General features: G+C 44.2%; 1 protein-coding gene across 5 annotated transcripts in view; it reads right to left on the bottom strand.

Moving 5' to 3' along the window:
• Nucleotides 1–17,925, bottom strand: part of TAF2 (TATA-box binding protein associated factor 2) — a 90,770-nt gene extending 72,845 nt beyond the window's left edge. For 4 of the 5 annotated variants that reach the window (XM_040261786.1, XM_040261785.1, XM_040261784.1 and 1 more), the window contains exons 1-3: nt 17,555–17,925; nt 16,882–16,936; nt 7,271–7,431 (exon numbers count right to left, since the gene is read on the bottom strand). In XM_040261786.1, coding sequence (XP_040117720.1) covers nt 7,271–7,431; nt 16,882–16,936; nt 17,555–17,637 — 299 coding nt within the window. In that variant the 5' untranslated portion in view covers nt 17,638–17,925. The remainder of the gene's footprint in view (nt 1–7,270; nt 7,432–16,881; nt 16,937–17,554) is intronic. The other variant, XM_040261788.1, reaches the window with a different exon arrangement.
• Between the last annotated feature and the right edge of the window lie 4,822 nt (nt 17,926–22,747).

Consider the following 22,747-nt stretch of genomic DNA (forward strand, 5'->3'; position numbering starts at 1 on the left):
GTCACCACACCCGGCCCGTCCAGGACCAGTCACCACACCCGGCCCGTTCAGGACCAGTTAACACACTCGGCCCGTTCAGGACTAGTTAACACACTCGGCTCGTTCAAGACTACTTCGGATGTCTACAGGTTGTAACTTCTCTTCAATAAAATTTCAAAATCACGAAATCTGAAAGCCAGTTATTTGTGAAATTAAAAAAAAAACTCATTGTTACAAAAAACCTAAATTTAAATATTATATATTAATATTAAACCACTCCTTTTTTTTCAATGGAAAATTATTCTCACTTAATCTCATTTCCTGAGAAGAGGTAAAGTGGTCCAAATAAAATGGTGAGTCACTATAAATGGAATCTATTGGAAAGCCAGTTTTGAGGAACAGTCTTCTCATGGCTTGGATTTTACTGTTTCCTTTCATAATACAAACCAAACATGTTTCCTTTCATAACAACCTAATAAAAGCCAAAAATTACAAGGCAAGATTATAGTAAGTGTTTTCAATTTCCAGAAAGATAAAGACTGCACAATACTACCATACCCCTGGCTTATAACCACCACAGTGCCAATCCCCAGGCTTCCTTAGGGAAACAAAGCTTAAAGAGGAGTGATGCTAGAGAGGATATTGAAAAACAAGCACATTAGGGTAAAATCAAAAGAATTTTCTCCAAGAACCAATTATAAATATCTACATGAAATTAAAATAATCTGTTCTTTGTCAAGAACATGTACTTTAAAAAACTGAATGTGCAGATTCTGCAAAACTTAAGATTCAACTGTTTGTAAACTTTGTCTCCATTAAAAAAAAATTCATGAAAGCAAAATATATTACATCAGCAAAGTGTATATGCTCTAAGTATTCAGCTCCATGAATTTTCACAAAACCAACGGAAGCAGCAATGTGAGCAAGGGCCGAGCCTTTCAGCAGCCCCCAAAGCCCTCCTGTCCTCACTAGCCGGGCCCTGCTTCTCACCGGCAGGGGAACCCAGGCTCTGCCGACAGTGGGGCAGGCCAGCAACTCCACACACCTTCCTGTGTGTGACTTGTTCTATCTGACGTTACATCTGTGAAATCCATCCACGTCCCTGCACTTAACTGTCGGTCCTTCAGTCTCGTCATTCTTAGAGTCCCAACAGTGAAGCTCCCGTTCTAGTGCGGACAGGTCTTCAGGCTCTCTGCGGCTCTGATGATTACGACGCTGTTGAGAACACTGCTGCGCTTTTCTCGTGGTGGACATGCTGGGTATACGCGCGTGAGTGGGACTCTTCAGTCACAGACCACAAACACTTTTGATCTCAATTTACATTTCTATTAACTGTGTCTGAAAAGTAATTACGCTATATTCTTGTCAACATTCAATTTTCTCATCTGTCCTTAGTTTTGACAGTTCACAGACAAAATGAAAGACTGACAGAAAAATTCATTTTCCAGAAACAGAACCAATATCAAAATTAATAAAAATGAGGGACGTTCCTGGTGGTTCGGTGGTTAAGACTTCACGCTACCCATGTAGGGGGCACAGGTCTGACCCCTGGTCAGGACACTAAGATCCTGAACGCTGCATGGCACAACCAAAAAATAAAATGCTGCCTCCTTAAAAATAATCAAAAAAACATTTGATATGATGCCATGAAATAAGGTTGTTCAGAGAAAACTCTACTGTAACAAGCTTTTCTATGAAAAGGCCTAGGGGATTCCACTGATAACAAGTTTAAACCTGAGTGAGTTTACAAAAAATGTCCCAAATCATGATGGTGTGGTCACTGACCTAAAACCAGACATCCTGGAGTGTGAAGTCAAATGGGCCTTAGGAAGCATTACTGCGAACAATGATAGTGGAGGTGATAGAATTCCTAACAGATAATGTTGTTAAAGTGTCGCACTCGACACCTCAGCAAATTTGGAAAACTGCAGAGTGCCCACAGAACTGGAAAAGACCAGTCTTCATTTCAATCCCCAAAAAAGGCAATGTCAAAGGGTGTCCAAACTGCTGTTTAGTTGCGCTCACTTCATATGCCAGCAAAATTCTCCAGGTTAAGCTTCAGCAGTATGTGAACCAAGAACTTTCAGATGTAGACGCTGAGTTTCAAACAGGCAGAAGAAGCCAAGATCAAACTGCCTACATTGGATGGATCATAGAAAAAGCAAGAGAATTCTAGAAAACACTGACTTCTGCTTCACTGATTATTTGAAAGCCTTTGACTGTGTGGATCACAACAAATTATGGAAAATTCTTAAAGAGACAGGAATATCAGACTATCACACCTATCTCCTGAGAAACCTGTATGCAGGTCAAGAAGCAACAATTAGAATCAGACACGGAACAGCAGACTGGTTCAAAACTGGGACAGGAGTATGACAAGGCTGTATATGGTCACCCTGCTTATTTAACTTATATGCAGAGTCTATCATGAGAAATGTTGGGCTGGATGAAGCACAATTTGCAGATGACACCACTCTAATGGCAGAAAGCAAAGAGCCTCTTGATGATGGTGAAAGAGAAGAGTGGAAAAACTGGCTTGAAGCTCAACATTCAGAAAATTAAGATCACGGCATCCGGCCCCATCACTTCATGGCAAGCAGAAGGGGGAAAAGTGGAAGCAGTGACAAATTTTACTTTCTTTGGCTCTAAAATCACTGAAGCCACGAAATTAAAAGACACTTGCTCCTTGGAAGGAAAGCTATGGCAAACCTAGACAGCATATTAAAAAGCAGAGACATTACTTAGCTAACAAAGGTCTGTAAAGTCAAAGCTATGGCTTTTCCAGTAGTCATGTACCGATGTGAGAGTGGTCCATAAAAAAGGATGAATGCTGAAGAATTGATGCTTTCGAACTGGGGTGCTGAAGAAGACTCTTGATTCCCCTGGACTGCAAGGAGATAAAATCAATCACTCCTAAAGGAAATTAACCCTGAACATTCATTGCAAGCACTCTTGCTGAAGCTAAAGTTCCAATACTTTGGCCACCTGATGCAAAGAAGTGACTCATTAGAAAAGATCCTGATGCTGGGGCAGACTAAAGGCAAAAGGAGGAGGTGGCAGAGAATAAGATGGTTAGATGTATCACCAATTCAATGGACAAGAATCTGAGCAAACTCTGGGAAATAGCAGAGGAAGGAGGAGCCTGGCGTCCCGAGGTAGCAAAGAGTTGAACACAACTTAGCAACTGAACAACAATTTGAGAAGCCTAATGAATGTCAAGTCATTAGAAACACCGAGTATAGATAAGAACAAAACGGTTCTGCTGCTGTGCGTGTGTGATTACAGGAAGTCCAAATAAGAAGAACCCTATTTAGTTACAGGGTTACCACACGTAAGAAAACACGAGGCCAAACTAAAGCATTCACAAACGGCAGAGGGAATGGTTCACAAACTTGCGAACAGTTTTCCATGAGGCATGACTGAGAGTACTGAGATGCGACAGACTGGAAAAGAGAAAACTTACAGGGAAACAATTTTAATTAGGATAAGTTTCTGAACATTATAGCAAAACAGACGAAGTCAATGTAATAAACAACTTTCTAACATCCAGAAATAATGAAAGGGGTGCTTTAAAAGACAGTGAGCTCAACAGAAGGTGGAACAGTATAGGAAAAAATTCCTCTTGAAGTTTTGACTTAACAAACCCCAAAGTTCTCTTCACTAGGACAACTTAATTCCAAGCAATACTCCTACAACAACTGCCAGTGAGGCACTGTGGATGAGTTAAAATATAAAACTATCCATATTACCTCACCATAAATAATCAATAAATGAATCAACCACTTCTACCATATATCAGCAAAACAGTAACACTTAAAATCTCTCTACACAGATGTCTATATAAAAATACAGGACTGAAAAAAATATACACAGGACTTAGAAAATCTAAAAAACGGAATAAAAAATCAATTCTCATCAGTTTAGAAACGGCTTCAGTCGCTCAACCATCACTTCTATCTGCAGTCAGCTTTGGAATCGGCTTCAGTCACTCAGTCGTCACTTCTGTCTTCAGTCAGCTTTAGAATCGCCTTCAGCCGCTCAGTCGTCACTTCTATCTGCAGTCGGCTTTATTTCTACTGTCACTCCTCAGTGGAAACGAAGACAGGAGACAGGAACTAAACGAGACAGGCTGCCCTGAGTATCTAGGAAAGTGGAGACTTTTTGAGAAAAATAAACAAACTGTTCTCAAGGTAGCAAAGCCTACCTGTGGAAGGGGAGGATCAAGGAGGGGGCATGTCAGCCACCGCAGGCCGCGCACGCACAGAAACAGTCTCTGGCAAAAATCTACATTTCGCTTTTCTAAGAAGAAAGAAACGCAGCAAACAAAAACAAAGAAAAAGCCACCAAAGAGACACAGCATCCATGGAAGCAAACTACATTTACAATATAAGTTCAAACAGAAAATGTATTTGGAGAAACTTCAAGGGCTTATTTTCCTGGCAGACAATAAACCAGAGAGAGACAGAGGGGGAGAAGTCTTACATGTTACATAACCAATAGGGTTTCTAATTGCTAGGACAGGTAATTTAACATGTCAGCTAATGTTTACTTGGATAAACTAGGGAGAAATGCCTTTTAATCTCTTATCTAAATGCTTCCCTCCCTTATATTCCCCCTGCAGTTCAAAAGCGCTACATCTCAACCAAGGCAAGCGTACTCTTGCCATTAAAAATAGAAAGGTTTGGCACCTTAACCGTAAAACAAACGAGAAGAAAATGTGATGAGGTGGCATATTACTCCTTTGAACTTCAGGACATTCCGGTATGTACTCAAGATCAAGTTTAACCACTGAGTTTTAAGTTTAATTTTCAATTTCAAATCTATTCAATTTCTGCTTCAGCTTTAGTAGGAATTTTATTGTTTCATTCAACAATGAGAGTTACTCTGGAAACAAGAGAGGTGCTCTAAGTATCTAGGGACATGCTAAAGATCTTAACTACCTGTCCTTCCCAAAGTCTTCTTTAAAGATCAGTATCATCACCACAAGAGATCATTTTTCACATCTTAACTACCTGTGAACAAAGTCTTCTTTAAAAATAAATATCATCAAAAATAAATAAATCAATATCATCACCACAAGAGGTCATTTCCACACCTTACCTGCTAAGCAGTATTTCTTCGGAGCCTCTGGTTTTAGGGACAATAGCATTTTCCTCTTTCATATGGTAACCAGAAATCTCAAAACCAAACCTACAGTTCTCCTCTAGTAACTTAAGTGTGGTACACACCACCCTATACTTTTTTCACTCTTCATGCTAATTTCATTAGCTACTTTAAAAAACTACTGTCTAATAAAATTCTAAAACCAATCTCAAACCCTGTTTTGAACAAGTCAGAGAATAAACAAACACCAACAAAAACAACTGGCGTCTCTCTCAAAAAGTGAACAGGGTTCTAGAGCCAGGCAGGAAAGCAGGGGCTGCCCTGAGTATCTAAGTGACCATGGCTAAGAGTGCTGGTACCACTGAAAAGATTAAAATTTATTCTATCCTTTCCAATCTCCCAACTGAACCTTCGAAAATACTCTCCTTTATGACTCCCTTTTCTTTCTTTATCATACTACAAGTGATGAGGCATCTTCCCTATCACTGGAGAGAAGTTTTAGGGGACATCCTCACCTCAAAGTTAACCAAGTAAAGCTTGCCTCCTCGACAGACCTGGAGTCCCTGCTCCTACCACTGCCCTGTCAGATCTCCTTCTTTGAAACCTGAGCAGCAACAGCTGGTACAGCAGCCGTGCAAACACCATGTTCTGTGACCAGCAGATGGGGGAGCTTCTTACCCATCATCAAGTGCAGAGGCCTACACTCGACTCGGTGCTCTGTAGGGAGAGAGACTGGAGAGATGGTCCATGCTCAACGCATGCCCCCTGCTGCACACCTGAAACACGGCCCTGTACGTCAACTGCAGGAGCGCGCTCTTCCTGGGCAAACCATGAAGAGAGCATCTCAGGCGGAGCCTGCTGCAATGGCCTCAAACGCTCTCCGAGTCCTACCGTTCTTCAAGAACCCTGGTTGGATGGGAGGACAGAAGGCCTGGGATCTTGGTCTGCATCCCTGGGGCGATTCATTCACTCACTCACTCTACAAATCTCTGCTGAATGCCAGGTGGTATGCCAACCTCTGAGGAGACAGCAAGGCACAAGGCAGGTCTGCAGTCTGACCCTTGCTCGCGTGGAGCTCACTGGAAAGCAGTGCATTCAGACAATGCACCTAGCAACTGGCACACAGTGTAACCGATGTTACGATGCGGAAAGCACAGGATAAAGCTCAGGTCCCTAGCTGGTCAGTTAGATGGATATATGAGGCCTTTCTACTTCACAAGGGGTGCTGAGCACCACGCGGGACGATGGGTTTGGGGAAGCTCTGCGACGCTGAGTAAGGTGTGAAGAAACGTAGCACGCAGACGCTGTCCACCTCTAGACTAGCTAAAATAGCACCGCGACTAAAAGGAGCTTAGAATTTATTAAAAACCGAGAGTTTACAGTTTAGGGCACTCTACCCCCAGATACTGAGAATCAAAGAAACGATACAATGCATGCCATCAATGCACGCTATCAAAACTCTGAAGAAACAACTGCCTTCAAATGTACTTGACAGTATTTAAACCAGCACACACCTTACTGGCGCACAATCAAGTAAAATGTTAAAAAGAGCCATAAGAATAATAAGCAATCCTATTTTCCTAAGGAAATAATTCAAAGTAAAAGAAAAAAAAATCTAGAAAACAACCAGACATTCCACACTATACTGAGTAAATGGAATACTGCCTGACCATAAAACAATAACAAAGTGAAAATAAAGTATTTAAATGAAAAATGTAGAACATAACGCTAATCATTAAAAATATGTGTCTACTGATAAAATCAGAAGTAGCCTAGACAGATGCAGTATTTAAAGTGAAGGAATTACGTATTTCAGACTATTTTTATATTTTATAAAGCTGTCAGATATTTCATAGAATAAAGTAGTTTCTGCTCTATAGATTACAGTATCCCCTAATTCACTGAAGATTAATATCTATGAAACAAATTATTTTTTAAAAAACAAAAGTAGAAAACTGGCTAAGAAAATTTATTTAAAGTTCTCTGATAAAGGAAAATTAATAACTTACTTTGTTGACCAGAGCCAGTAAAATTTCTTGAATCAAATGGACAAAGTGGCAGAAGCAACAGAAGTTATAAAATTGCAGAAAATAAATTGGGAACCAGAGTCTAATAATAATCTAAGGGAAACTATGATGAGAATATTGATCATTCAAGAAATATCAACGTTCACAAGCATGTGACTCACTGTTTCGATTCACTGTGACAAACTTCCAAGGTTGGATCATTATAAATAAAGGCAGCTTCTAAGTCATTGATCCTCACTCGGTATATTCTACATTGCTTGCTGTTCAACTTGATTCTATTTAAGTTTGCAACTGTGGGAAATATAGTCAGTTCCACAAATCCCTGTAAAGAGAAGGAATAATAATTTCATTATAATACTGGTATACTTTACAACATATTTCTTTGATTTCTACTTAAACACATACTACACTCCAGAGACGGAATCTCAAACAGGCACACACACACAAGTGCTCTAACTTCACCTCAAGTGCGGCTGTCTGAGTGACTAAATGGGTGTGAATTCTGACTTTTTCATCCTGGTGTTTCACATTCACTATCAGTGAAAATTAGACCAGATGCTAGAAAAAAAAAGTAAAATGACTCAAATGTAAGAATTTTATATATAATATAAAATTTATATATATATAATATAAAATTCTCAAATATAAGAATTTATAGACAGACTGGAACCCAAACAGGAAGAGGAAAAAAAAAAATCCAAGAGCAAAGAGAGACTCAAAATCAGTTCAGGGAGTAAAAGAAAACTGCCCCTGGGGACCTCTCTGGTGGTCCAGAGGTTAGGAATCCACCTCCCACTGCAGGGAACTCCCATTCAATCCCTGGCCGTGGAACCAAGATCCCACACACCACAGGACAAGGTCCAAGAGCCCCAACTACTGAGTGCACACATTCTGCAGCCCCCGAACCACAACAAGGAGCCCGGCACTGCAATCCCGCGTGCCCCATCTAAGACCCGACGGGGCCAAGTATCAATGAATGTTGTTTATAAAAAAGAAAGAAAACAGCCCCTCAAAACAGGGTAAAAACTATACCACCAAAGCTAACAAGTATGCATCTCTGCTCATGGGAGGTAAATCAGGACAAGTGACGTGGCAAGAGTCACAAGAAACATTCAGGCAAGGAGGAAAAAACCTACTGCAGCCTCCAAGAGCAGCAGACACTTCAAAGTGCTGGATGATTTTCTATCAAGCAGTCCCAAAGGCCACGCAGTTCCACCACCTCAGCCTGGCGGTGAGCAAGTTATCCAAAGTATGTACAAAAGACAAGAGAGACAGTTACATCCACTGTCCACTACCCTCCTGCTCGGAATCAAATGGGAAAGACAGACAGTGAAACACGGAAAGTATGTCCAGTGAGTGTAACATTCTGGGTTGAAAACACAAAATATGGGAGGGCATGAAACAGTAACATTTCAAGGGTTGAAAATCCCAGGAATATCTAAAATAAAACTCAGGCAATAACCACAGAGAACAAGATTACAACAATTAATTATAAGGGCTACTATTAAGCACTACTATATGTTACACTGGAATCCCATCACCTCCACTAGCTTTGTTCGTAGTGATGCTTTCTAAGGCCCACTTGACTTCACATTCCAGGATGTCTGGTTCTAGATGAGTGATCACACCACTGTGATTATCTCGGTCGTGAAGATCTTTTTTGTACAGTTCTGTGTATTCTTGCCACCTCTTCTTAATATCTTCTGCTTCTGTTAGGTCCATACCATTTCTGTCCTTTATCGAGCCCATCTTTGCATGAAATGTTCCCTTGGTATCTCTAATTTTCTTGAAGAGATGTCTAGTCTTTCCCATTCTGTTCTTTTCCTCTATTTCTTTGCATTGATTGCTGAGGAAGGCTTTCTTATCTCTTCTTGCTATTCTTTGGAACTCGGCATTCAGATGCAATTAATCTATTTCAAATTCTGAAAGATGATGCTGTGAAAGTGCTGAACTCAATATGCCAGCAAATATGCTGGAAAACTCAGCAGTGGCCACAGGACTGGAAAAGGTCAGTTTTCATTCTAATCCCAAAGAAAGGCAATGCCAAAGAATGCTCAAACTACTGCACAATTATACTCATCTCACATGCTAGTAAAGTCATGCTTAAAATTCTCCAAGCCAGGCTTCAGCAATATGTGAACAGTGAACTTCCTGATGTTCAAGCTGGTTTTAGAAAAGGCAGAGGAACCAGAGATCAAATTGCCAACATCCGCTGGATCATGGAAAAAGCAAGAGAGTTCCAGAAAAACATCTATTTCTGCTTTATTGCCTATGCCAAAGCCTTTGACTGTGTGGATCACAAGAAACTGTGGAAAATTCTGAGAGAAACGGGAATACCAGAATACCTGACCTGCCTCTTGAGAAATCTGTACGCAGGTCAGGAAGCAACAGTTAGAACTGGACATGGAACAACAGACTGGTTCCAGATAGGAAAAGGAGTACGTCAAGGCTATATATTGTCACCCTGCTTATTTAACATATGCAGAGTACCTCATGAGAAACTCTGGACTGGAAGAAACACAAGCTGGAATCAAGATTGCCGGGAGAAATATCAGTAACCTCAGATACGCAGATGACACCACCCTTATGGCAGAAAGTGAAGAGGAACTAAAAAGCCTCTTGATGAAAGTGAAAGAGGAGAGTGAAAAAGTTGGCTTCAAGCTCAACATTCAGAAAACGAAGATCATGGCATCCGGTCCCATCACTTCATGGGAAATAGATGGGGAAACAGTGGAAACAGTGTCAGACTTTATTTTTTGGGGCTCCAAAATCACTGCAGATGGTGCCTGCAGCCATGAAATTAAAAGATGCTTACTCCTTAGAAGGAAAGTTATGACCAACCTAGATAGCATATTAAAAAGCAGAGACATTACTTTGCCAACAAAGGTCAGTCTAGTCAAGGCTATGGTTTTTCCTGTGGTCATGTATGGATGTGAGAGTTGGACTGTGAAGAAGGCTGAGCACCGAAGAATTGATGCTTTTGAACTGTGGTGTTGGAGAAGACTCTTGCGAGTCCCTTGGACTGCAAGGAGATCCAACCAGTCCATTCTGAAGGAGATCAACCCTGGGATTTCTTTGGAAGGAATGATGCTAAAGCTGAAACTCCAGTACTTTGGCCACCTCATGCGAAGAGCTGACTCATTGGAAAAGACTCTGATGCTCGGAGGGATTGAGGGCAGGAGAAGGGGATGGCCGCGGATGAGATGGCTGGATGGCATCACGGACTCGATGGACGTGAGTCTGAGTGAACTCCGGGAGTTGGTGATGGACAGGGAGGCCTGGTGTGCTGCGATTCATGGGGTCGCAAAGAGTCAGACACGACTGAGCGACTGAACTGAACTGAAACTGTGAGCAACTGTAGAAAGACCTAAATTCCCTTAACTAGCACATCAGCAATCCAATGACCAATCGACATGAATGATCCTGGATTAGCCGAAAGACTGTAAGCAAAACTAAAACGAAGTTGCTCAGTCGTGTCGGACTCTTTGGGACCCCACTGACTGCAGCCTACCGGGCTCTTCTGTCCATGGGATTTTCCAGGCAAAGGTACTGAAGTGGGTTGCCATTTCCTAAGATAACATCAAAAGTGAACCAGAAAAGATTATGGAAACTGCTGTCAAGAAGTAGTTACATGAGACAGAAGAATAAGCTTTGGCTTTCTAAACTAAGTTTAACAGTAATAAAACAGTGAATGGAGTGTATGAGTCACGACAGGGAAAGCCCAGCCTCCTTGAGTCATCAGGTCTCTGACACCACCTAGAGCCCTAATCTGCACCTGCCTGCCAGGCACAGACCCACTGACTGGCCTGCAACCCTGCAGCCCCAGCTCTGGCAGCCCCAGCTCCGGCAGGGCAGCCCCAGCTGGCGCAGGATGCAGCCTCTAGGGCTACAAACCGCTTCCTCTTCCTGCTCTCGCTCCTGCCCCAGCACCTCACCCCGACCGTCCGTCCTCCTAGAGTCCCTCGCACTAGTCAACCTTTTCTAAAGCTCCTTTACTTCCCCGCCTTAGATGAAAATCTCAATTCCCCTTTGGAAAGAAGCTGTAAATTCTTTTATTCAGGCTTTCACGCAGCACAGGCTATGAGAGCAAGGGCAGAGCGGTGTCCTCGCGTTCTTAACGCCCCAGCCCCACTACTCAGTAGGTGGATGAGCGTGAGCCAAGTTCCTCCAGCTCTCTATTCCTGTTTCCGGTGGTGCTGGTGCTGTACGCAGTCCTGTCGGACTCTGCAACCCCACGGACCAACGGCCTGCCAGGCTGCTCTGTCCAGGGAATTTTCCAGGCAACGGACCAACGGCCTGCCAGGCTGCTCTGTCCAGGGAATTTTCCAGGCAAGAATCCTGCAGTGGGTTGTCACGTCCTACCACACGGGAGCTTCCCGACCCAGGGACTGAGCCTGCGTCTCCTGTGGTCTCCTGCACTGACAGGATTCTATACTGCTGAGCTACCTCGGAAGCCCGTACCTCAGTTTCCTCATCTGCAAAACAAGAATAGCAATACTACCTACCTTTTGGTATTACTGTAACTGAGCAATTTAAAACAAGGAAAGCACTTAAAATCACTGGCATCCAGTGAAAGCTTTTGTTATTCTTCTTAGACTCTGCTTCTTCTCCCACGTGCTCAGGCCGCCCTGAACACCATCGCACTGAACACCATCGTCTGTCCTTTCATTAACATCACCCCAATTCCCCGATACGCGCTGGAAGCTCCTACTTTCCCCTTCTACCTTTCTAACCCATCTCAGCCGTCACGCTGGGCCATGGACGTAGACACAGCTGATCGGCAGGAACACTGCTTCTCAGTTCCTGCATTTCCGCTCCTACCATCTTCACAGCCACTCCGGGACAGCAATCAAGGTCATACACGGGGAGACACCCCGTCACCGCTCAGCACAGCCCCGACGCAGACACTTTACACCCGAGTGTCCGCAATGCCTGCCCTCCTGCCAACCCTGTGGCCCACTCCTGCTCCTTGGCCTCCTCCAGTCTCTCTCTGAAACTCTCCCTGGCATTTTCAGGCCTGCTGTCTTCCTTGGCCATCTAAGAGCCTTACCTTGACCCACTCTCCTGTCAACTATCAGGCCTCTCGCCCCTACGCACGCCTATCCCCTCCTCCCGTTTTGAAGAGTTCCTTCCGCTCCTCTGCTAGAGGCGACGCCCTGTAGTGTTCTCAGAAGCCATGCTCTGTTAATTACCTTCTCCTGTAACTACAATCTCTCCTTTCACAGGACTTTCCCCCATGCCTACAAACATGTCAATTCTCTTATCTTTCTTTTAAATCTTAACTTCTATGTCACCTCAAATAAATTATTTTTTGCTCTTTTCCTGGAGTTAACTATATTTTGGTTCAGAACTGACACTAACCCCTGGAGTCCCAGAACTTTACAACAGTTCACTAGGCAGACTGGACGTCAGGGTGTCCGTGTATGTGTGTGTGTGAGAGAGAGTGTTGGGGGGGGGGGTGCAGAGGGGGGTTGTTTTTGCCAGAGAGTGCAGCTTATGCTATCTTAGTCCCCTGACCAGGGATTGAACCTGGGCCCTTGGGAGCGACAATGCAGAGTCCTAACCACTGAACTGCTAGGGAATTCCCCAGGCTGGCGACCTCTGGAGGTCGAGTAATAAAGGGGTTTAAGGGGCTCCCACATCTATCTCAGGGTAGGCCTGGTGTTTATTACGCAGTCCAAACATACAGGATACATTTCAGTAACTGGCAAACCTCACAGTCATTCTCTGATCTCTGAGTGAGGTCTACGGTGAAAGGACTGAGTGGACACCAACGGGCCACCTTTCCCCCTTCAACCCAACCTTCAACACAACCTGGCACCTCTGGGAATGGCAGAGGTCAGTGCCCCCAGAGAGGTGGATGACGCCTACTCCACCTTCATTTAACTCAGCTATCTGGCCAGTGCAAAATCCAAGTGGGTCTTGCAGAATGATCGTGAACGATCACAAACCTGCCAACCATAACCACGTTTGCAGAAGTGATACTCTGATCGCAGCAAAGCAGCACAGCTGCTGGTAGCAGATATTGCCATGAATTATCAAGCAATTTTTCCCCCCTCAATTCCCATCAGGAAAAAAAAACAGAAGCAGGCTGTCTTCCAGACATGAGAACCCCATCACTATCATCCAGTAACTCTCTCAACTCTCCGCTCAGTCAAAACGAAGTTCAAAAGTCTCCTGACCGCAGGGTAGCCCAGAGTGAGTTACACTGGTGTGTTATACCGACAGCACTTCATTATCCTGGTGAGAAAGGAAGAGCAGGTTCCCGATCCGCCTTACTAGAAAACTCGTGGACGGCAGAGGCTGAGAGTAAAATCTCATGGGCATTCAGGGGACTGTCACATCAATAGAGCTTCTAAGGTTCCAGTGGTCTGAGGCACACAAAAATAAACCTGAAGTCAAAGTTACTGCACTTTGCACTTCCCACCAAGAAGGGGGAAAAAAGGAGGCAGGAAGATTGGGAGGCTTCTTTGCATTCAGAAAGCAATCTATACATTCAGGCGTATCGCTTACTAGGCAGTCATTAAGAGTTCTGGAATCATCTTCTGGAAGAGGTCCAGAACAAGCCAGAGCTCTGCAGTGGCTCCAGGCTGTGGTCCAAGCTGCCCCACTCGGGCCCTATGACTCAGCGGAGCCACCAGCACTGGGCTGTGCCCAGCAGACAGGCACGCTGCGCTGGCTCGGCTTTCTCCAGCAGGATGACACTGCGCTGCCATCCCGGGGTTTCAGAGCAGACCTGCGACCTCTTCCGCCACCAACTATTTTCTATGTGCAAAGCAACTGCTGCTTTGCTACGAGACCCTGCAGTAGAGACCGGACACATGACCACGGGGCTTCCAGACACTTCAGGCAGTCTCTGTCAGCCTGAAACGGCCATCATGACCTGAGTGCGTGCAGCAGCTTGCCACCTTTTAATGGAAACACCACCTCCGGACCAGGCCCAGGCAGACTCCTAAGGCACAAAAAGCAAACAGCATGCGCCACTGACTCCGAACCCAAACAGACTTGCTCCCGTCGAATCTCCACTTTCCCTCAATCCACACCCATGACCTCATGGAGAGTTCCCCATGTTTAATAACAAGACAAAACACAAGCCTGAATTATGAATAAGTCTGTACAGCATGTTAGCACAGTTGAAAATGGATGGTAACTGCCATCAGAACTCACTGAAGTGTAGTGCTGAAACAGCAGAAGAAAACTCTACTGTGGGCAGGACGCCAACAAACAGAACAGGCAGTACAGTGTTTACAGAAGCAGAAATGGACCAAGTACATGTTTACAGGGGTCCAGGGGCAGCTGCTAGGTTGGCCAGCTGGCTAGGAATGTGTAAAGAACAAGACTACAAGACTGAAAATAAGAGGGTGATGGGAAAAGGGAGTGTACACATGAATTTCTCAGAGTAGGTATAATAAGAAAATGTTATCACATAAATGACCAACAGAGGCATCCTCAGAGACTGTGGAAGGGGCCCTCAAAAATCAACTGGCAAGATTATCTATCCAGCAGATGTCCACAGACTCTTTTCCTAGATACCCTAATACACAAAGTTGTCACGGTGGCAAGAACGGAGGCTACACAGGAACCCAACAACGGGCTCTGCCCTCAACAAAGCCTGATCTGGTCACCATCAATGCTGAGTGCCCGCCTCCCCACAGCAGAGGATCAAAATAAGTTTCTAGCAAAGCATCTTCCCAGGAAGGATCAGTTAGTCACTCAGCAGGCAAATGACTACATTAGACAGCTGGTATCATAGAGGGGAGACAGTCATTTATCCTTATAAAAACACATACTCTAGATTTTCCTTCCCTATTAATACAATGTACTTACAAAAAGCCATCCCTGTCAACATACTATCCCATACACACTTCCATGTGTATAGAAAAGTGTGGCAGAATTTACACATACATCTTACACGCAAAATTAATTTTGTCCTCTCATCCAGAAGTGGCCAACATGATTAACTGCTGAAGGCTTAGCTACAGCACCAACTGAGACCTCCAACAGGAGGCAATCCTAAACCAGTGGCTGCTATCGTAACATTAGGTCCTCTCTGCACAGCCAAACAGACCTGGGAGCCAAGGGGCAAAAGCGGGAGTGACTATGCTCACTACTGCTTCAAAAAGCCACTGAAAGGATTTTGCTTCCTGTCTTGGCGACTTCAGGTTCGGGGTGTTCAGAAGCCTAGTGGCCAAAGGAGGAACGCATCCACCAGGGCACGGAGCCACGGCTTTATTAAATTGGAAGCTGAGACTAAACCACTTTGGGCTCCTCATGCCTCTGAACCAACAGGCACAGAAAGGGGTCACTGTCCTGGCTGAAAGACTAGCAGAAACTGAGATTCTGTTACACAACAGAAGCAAGAATTCCATTTGCAATTCAGGGGGTTCAATGGAAGGCCTCTGAGGTCCTCTTGACGAATAGCCCTAGTCAACGGAAAACTGCAACAACCCAAATGAAGTCAAAAGCAGCAAGGATGCAAAATGAAGGTCTATGACAGACCAAAAGAAATGCTGTCAAAAGGAAAGAGAAAAATGGAATAGGTGGAAGAAAGCTGTGGACATCAACTTTGACCTTGATATCAACTGAAGGAAGCAAAGGCTATAACTAATTTTCACATTCTTTTACCCACCTTTCTTCCATTACAGGCAATAGCTAATATTTCAGGTGGGAAAAATGCTGAAACTGCCATTTCTTCACACAAATGGATTACTTCAGGGATCAGCAAACTTTTTCTTAAAGGGCCAGAGACTAAATAGATATTACAGGCCTCACAGTTTCACAGCTATTCCACTTTGCCATTGTAGCTCCAGAGCAGCCTTAGACAGTTTATAAATAAATGGGTGTAGCTGTGTTCAAATAAAACTTTACTTACAAAAGCAGGTAGTTAGCTAATGCCACAACATAACTAATGCTACAATAGCTGATGGGACTTCCTTAAGCTGGCAACACTGTCATCTAAACAGAAGTGTTGAGAGGGTGATCTGGGGGCAAAAGGGGTTAGACTGTTGTAGATATCTTCCTTTTGCCCCTCCTAATCTGCCCTCTAACCGTACTCTCTATCCAAGAAGATGCATTAACTGGGCACTAGCCTCCGACTGCTGGTCAGGGTGGTCAAACGAGAGGCACAAAGAGGAAACAGAAAACAGAAGAAAAGGGAGCTCCGCAGATTCATAACCCTGGGTCTTAGGCTATCAACAGCGTTCCTAGAACAAATATATCAATCCACATGGATATTTGGATATATATCATATATGGATATATATATGCATATTTATCAATCCATATGGATATAACAGTCCATACATCTAAACTGGCCGGGGGGCGGGAATTACTAGGTTTCAAACACCTTTATCTAGAACTTTCCTACAAAGCAATGCCAGGGAAACAAGGTCAGGCAAAAATTAGAAAAACAAAAGCAGCCTCTGAACAGTCAAGTTAATAAGTCAGTTTGCGTATCAACCTTAATTTTTTTCACAGAAAAAAAATCTCACTGTGGACTTATTTCATACACAAATCTAAAATGTTTGGTAATGTAGACTTTCATATTCCACAACATACTAAGAGAAATAAATTTTTATCAGAAAACAGGAAAAAAGGAAAGGGAGAATTGAGGTGTTGGCAGGTATAGTAGTAAGGCCATGGCTCTTCAAGTCATACACGTCTCAATTCTAATTCGTATCTATTCTCAAAACCCATGACCCGGAGTGGAAAGTTTCTAAGTACTGTAAAGCATGCTGTTGTTATCGCTTATAACTGCTGAGAATATACTTACCACAACAGATTTTCTCTGGAAGTTTATGTTGTTGATGCAGACGACCTGATGGGTTGTACATTAAAGAAGAAAATATTTCAATTATTAAATAATGTATAATTCGATCCCAGTGTGAACAAGAACTGTGTTCTAAGCAACTCAAAATCATACTTATCTTTCATGCTAAAACCCTAGAAATTAGCGTTACTTGTTCATTTAAAATTCAGCAACAGCCACGAAAATAAAATTTTTTGGACAAAAATACAATTTAAGAAAAAGGTACATTAATCTGCAAAGGGCAGTAAATCTGCTGAAATTACATTGCCATTGAAAACATTTTCACCCTACACAACTGTGGGCGGCTTCCAGTTTCCCACTAGGCTTTCCAGGCCCACTAAGTCAGTTTCAAGCGATCAGTGAAACTGATTAATTATAACTAAGGAAAACCAAACCTAGAAGTGTTAGTCGCTCAGCCGTGTCCATTCTGTGACCCCGTGGACTGGAGCCCGCCAGGCTCCTCTGTCCATGGGATGCTCCAGGCAAGAACACTGGAGTGGGTAGCCTTTCCCTCCCCCAGGGCATCCTCCCGACCCAGGGATCGAACCCGGGTCTCCCGCACTGCAGGCGGATTCTTAACCGTTTGAGCCTCCCGGGAAGCCCCAGAGGAAAGGGAGATAAAGAAAAAAATACTTATAATTTATACGGCCTTGGGCTTTCAAAGCCCTTGTCTCCTTTCTTCCTGTTCATTCTGGCGGGGTCAGAGCCAGTCGGCGGCATCGGGGGCCCCGCGGAGCTCGGCGTCCCGGCCTCCCGGGCGGCGGCGGGGCATCACCGGCCTTGGGCACCCGACGCTCCCCGTTCCCGCACGCGCCCCAAAGTCACGGCCCGCGGCGGGGGCGCCCGGGGCACCACGCCCGGCCCCGCCCGATCCGCCGCGGCCGCCCCTCACACTCGCTCTGGGGACTCGGCTCGTCCGTCGTCTCCGTCGAGCGCCTGTCACGGAGACACTCCCCACAGAAGCGCCCAACGACGCCCGCCAGCCGACATCTTTCTCGGCACCTCTGACCCCCGACGTCAGCGGAAGTAGGGCGGTGCTGGGGCGGCAGCCGGAAGTCTTGTTGTCCGTGGGCGGGGCTTGGCGAGCACCGCGGTTTGCGTTTGCCAATTAATGTTCAGACGGCGGCCGAAAACCGTTGAAGCTGAGGAAACTTGACAGCTATTTTGTGGATGACGCGAGGACAGCAGAACGGGAAGGAGAAACATCAAATTTTAGAGGAATGAAGATGTAGCGCAAACTCTGAAAAGCATGGGGACGAGGTTTTCAAAGCGCCAGGGGCCGAGACCTAGGAAACCAGGAGGCGTCCGTCCGGGCGCTGTGTAAAAAGAACCCTCAACTCAGCGGAGCTGTGACAGGCTGGAGAAGTCTAACTCGAATTCAACTCCTCACTAGGCATTGCTGCCTCGGTATTTATTGAAAAATAAGTGGATTATACAGATGCAGAATTACTGAAACACCGGACTCTTTTGAAGTCATCTGCATTTCATGAGCTTGAGAATAAAACGGTTGTAAATTCCAGTGACAGTTGAATCTTGGTTGTGGATTTTTTTTTTTTAACTTTGGGCCAGGTTTAACCCTTCCACCTGTCCTGATGACAAGTTCATTAGCTAAAATTAATTTGAACTTTGGTCTAAAGGAAAACATCCTAGGAAAATAAAGATGTAAAATAACTTTATCAAGCATTCCAAAACCAGAAATTACTTGTCGTTTCTGAGTATTACGTGTGTCAGTATCCTTCATTATAGGATGATGAACTATTGTTATTCTTCTTCACAGGGGATTAGTATTGAAAAGGGTCTTAAGTTACAAACTTTTTAATACCACTTTGCATGGAAGATGGAGACTATTTAGCAAGATAGATGCAACTGGGTTAAAAAGAGGTCACTGGGTTAAGGAAAGAATGGGAGGCAAATAAGCAGTAAGTAGTACACAGACTTTCATCCCAAAGTGCATATCTGAGGTAGGAGATAGCGGGGCCCCTGGGCTGGGCAGCTGGTGTCTGTCAAGTGGAGAAAAAACTGAAGCTTTGTTTTCCCCACACTCCAAGGACAAAGCTAGTTGCAGAAGCTGCGCTCTGATGGAATAGAGATAAGATGACCATTCCTGAGGTCAAGGAAACTTCCTGACGCCTCGGGTCCAAAAAGGCTCCTTGGAGGTGGAAAAGGGAGGCAGGTCACCAATATCCCCAGTAGTCTCTGTGGTGGAATCCATCTTTAGCAAAAAGTTGCACGTGGACCTTAGGGAGCACCCTGGAACAGATCAGATTTGGGGAAAGAAGATGGGCCAAAGGGAAACAAAGACCAGGAAGAATTGTCCTATAGAAGTGATTTAAGTCACCTTTACTGTGCTCCCTTGGTATCTCTAATTTTCTTGAAGAGATCTCTAGTCTTTCCCATTCTGTTCTTTTCCTCTATTTCTTTGCATTGATCGCTGAAGAAGGCTTTCTTCTCTCTTCTTGCAATTCTCTGGAACTCTGCATTCAGATGCTTATATCTTTCCTTTTCTCCTTTGCTTTTCACCTCTCTTCTCTTCACAGCTATTTGTAAGGCTTCCCCAGACAGCCATTTTGCATTTTTGCATTTCTTGTCCATGGGGATGGTCTTGATCCCTGTCTCCTGTACAATGTCACGAACCTCATTCCATAGTTCATCAGGCACTCTGACTATCAGATCTAGACTCTTAAATGTATTTCTCACTTCCACTGTATAATCATAAGGGATTTGATTTAGGTCATACCTGAATGGTCTAGCGGTTTTCCCTACTTTCTTCAATTTGAGTCTGAATTTGGTAATAAGGAGTTCATGATCTGAGCCACAGTCAGCTCCTGGTCTTGTTTTGTTGACTGTGTAGAGCTTCTCCATCTTTGGCTGCAAAGAATATAATCAGTCTGATTTTGGTGTTGACCATCTGGTGATGTCCATGTGTAGAGTCTTCTCTTGTGTTGTTGGAAGAGGGTGTTTGCTATGACCAGTTCATGTTCCTGGCAAAACTCTATTAGTCTTTGGCCTGCTTCATTCCGCATTCCAAGGCCAAATTTGCCTGTTACTCCAGGTGTTTCTTGACTTCCTACTTTTGCATTCCAGTCCCCTATAATGAAAAGGACATCTGTTTGGGGTGTTAGTTCTAAAAGGTCTTGTAGGTCTTCATAAAACCATTCAACTTCAGCTTCTTCAGCGTTACTGGTTGGGGCATAGACTTGGATTACCATGATATTGAATGGTTCGCCTTGGAGACGAACAGAGATCATTCTGTCATTTTTGAGATTGCATCCAAGTACTGCATTTCGGACTCTTTTGCTGACCATGATGGCTACTCCATTTCTTCTGAGGGATTCCTGCCCGCAGTAGTAGATCTAATGGTCATCTGAGTTAAATTCACCCATTCCAGTCCATTTTAGTTCCCTGATTCCTAGAATGTCGACGTTCACCCTTGCCATCTCCTGTTTGACCACTTTCAATTTGCCTTGATTCATGGACCTGACATTCCAGGTTCCTATGCAATATTGCCCTTTACAGCATCGGATCTTGGTTCTATCACCAGTCACATCCACAGCTGGGTATTGTTTTTCCTTTGGCTCCATCCCTTCATTCTTTCTGGAGTTATTTCTCCACTGACCTCCAGTAGCATATTGGGCACCTACTGGCAGCCTTCTTCAGCGATCAATGCAAAGAAATAGAGGAAAAGAACAGAATGGGAAAGACTAGAGATCTCTTCAAGAAAATTAGAGATACCAAGGGAACATTTCATGCAAAGATGGGCTCAATAAAAGACAGAAATGGTCTGGACCTCACAGAAGCAGAAGATATTAAGAAGAGGTGGCAAGAATACACAGAAGAACCGTACAAAAAAGATTTTCACAACCCAGATAATCATGATGGTGTGATCTCTAATCTAGAACCAGACATCCTGGAATGTGAAGTCAAGTGGGCCTTAGAAAGCATCACTACGAACAAAGCTAGTGGAAGTGATGGAAGTCCAGCTGAGCTGTTTCAAATCCTGAAAGATGATGCTGTGAAAGTGCTGCACTCAATATGCCAGCACATTTGGAAAACTCAGCAGTGGCCACAGAACTGGAAAAGGTCAGTTTTCATTCTAATCCCAAAGAAAGGCAATGCCAAAGAATGCTCAAACTACCGCACAATTGCACTCATCTCACATGCTAGTAAAGTAATGCTGAACATTCTCCAAGACAGGCTTCAGCAATATGTGAACCGTGAACTTCCTGATGTTCAAGCTGGTTTTAGAAAAGGCAGAGGAACCAGAGATCAAATTGCCAACATCCGCTGGATCATGAAAAAGAAAGAGAGTTCCAGAAAAACATCTATTTCTGCTTTTTGACTATGCCAAAGCCTTTGACTGTGTGGATCACAATAAACTGTGGAAAATTCTTCAACAGATGGGAATACCAGACCACCTGACCTGCCTCTTGAGAAATCTGTATGCAGGTCAGGAAGCAACAGTTAGAACTGGACATGGAACAACAGACTGGTTCCAAATAGGAAAAGGAGTATGTCAAGGCTGTATATTGTTACCCTGCTTATTTAACTTATATGCAGAGTACCTCATGAGCAACTCTGGACTGGAAGAAACACAAGCTGGAATCAAGATTGCTGGGAGAAATATCAATCACCTCAGATATGCAGATGACACCACCCTTATGGCAGAAAGTGAAGAGGAACTAAAAAGCCTCTTGATGAAAGTGAAAGAGGAGAGTGAAAAAGTTGGCTTCAAGCTCAACATTCAGAAAACGAAGATCATGGCATCCGGTCCCATCACTTCATGGGAAATAGATGGGGAAACAGTGGAAACAGTGTCAGACTTTATTTTTGGGGGCTCCAAAATCACTGCAGATGGTGAATGCAGCCATGAAATTAAAAGACGCTTACTCCTTGGAAGAAAAGTTATGACCAACCTAGATAGCATATTCAAAAGCAGAGACATTACTTTGCTGACTAAGGTCCGTCTAGTCAAGGCTATGGTTTTTCCTGTGATCATGTATGGATGTGAGAGTTGGACTGTGAGGAAAGCTGAGTGCCGAAGAATTGATGCTTTTGAACTGTGGTGTTGGAGAAGACTCTTGAGAGTCCCTTGGACTGCAAGGAGATCCAACTAGTCCATTCTGAAGATCAACCCTGGGATTTCTTTGGAAGGAATGATACTAAAGCTGAAACTCCAGTACTTTGGCCACCTCATGTGAAGAGTTGACTCATTGGAAAAGAGTCTGATGCTGGGAGGGATTGGGGGCAAGAGAAGGGGACAACAGAGGATGAGATGGCTGGATGGCATCACCAACTCGATGGACGCGAGTCTGAGTGAACTCCGGGAGATGGTGATGGACAGGGAGGCCTGGCGGGCTGCGATTCCTGGGGTCGCAAGGAGTCGGACACGACTGAGCGACTGAGCTGAACTTACTGTGCTCCTCCTCATTAGGGAGGACGACCATACCCTTTCTTTCCTGGTGTGTATTTCTGCCTTATTCTGTCTTACACTGTTTCTCTGTGCTCCCCCACTTATTATGCTGTATCTCTGAAAATAAACTGTACCTGTTTTTACAGTTTTCGCCTCCTCAAAACATTTTTGTTTTCAGAGGAGGCAAGAGCCAGGGGAGCTTTACTTCTTGCCTCTAGGTCCTGGTGCTTCCCTCACAGCTCAAAGAATAAAGAGTCTACTTGCAATGCTGGAGACCTGGGTTCAATCCCTGGGTTGGGAAGATCTAGAGAAAGAAATGGCAACGGACTCCAGTGTTCTCACCTGGAGAATCCCATGGACTGAGGAGCCTGGAGGGGCTACATTCCACGGGTTAGAAGAGTTGGATATGACTAAGCGACT

The sequence above is a fragment of the Oryx dammah genome, unplaced genomic scaffold (genome assembly GCF_014754425.2).
Source record: "Oryx dammah isolate SB20612 unplaced genomic scaffold, SCBI_Odam_1.1 HiC_scaffold_19, whole genome shotgun sequence".
NCBI classification, from domain to species: domain Eukaryota; kingdom Metazoa; phylum Chordata; class Mammalia; order Artiodactyla; family Bovidae; genus Oryx; species Oryx dammah.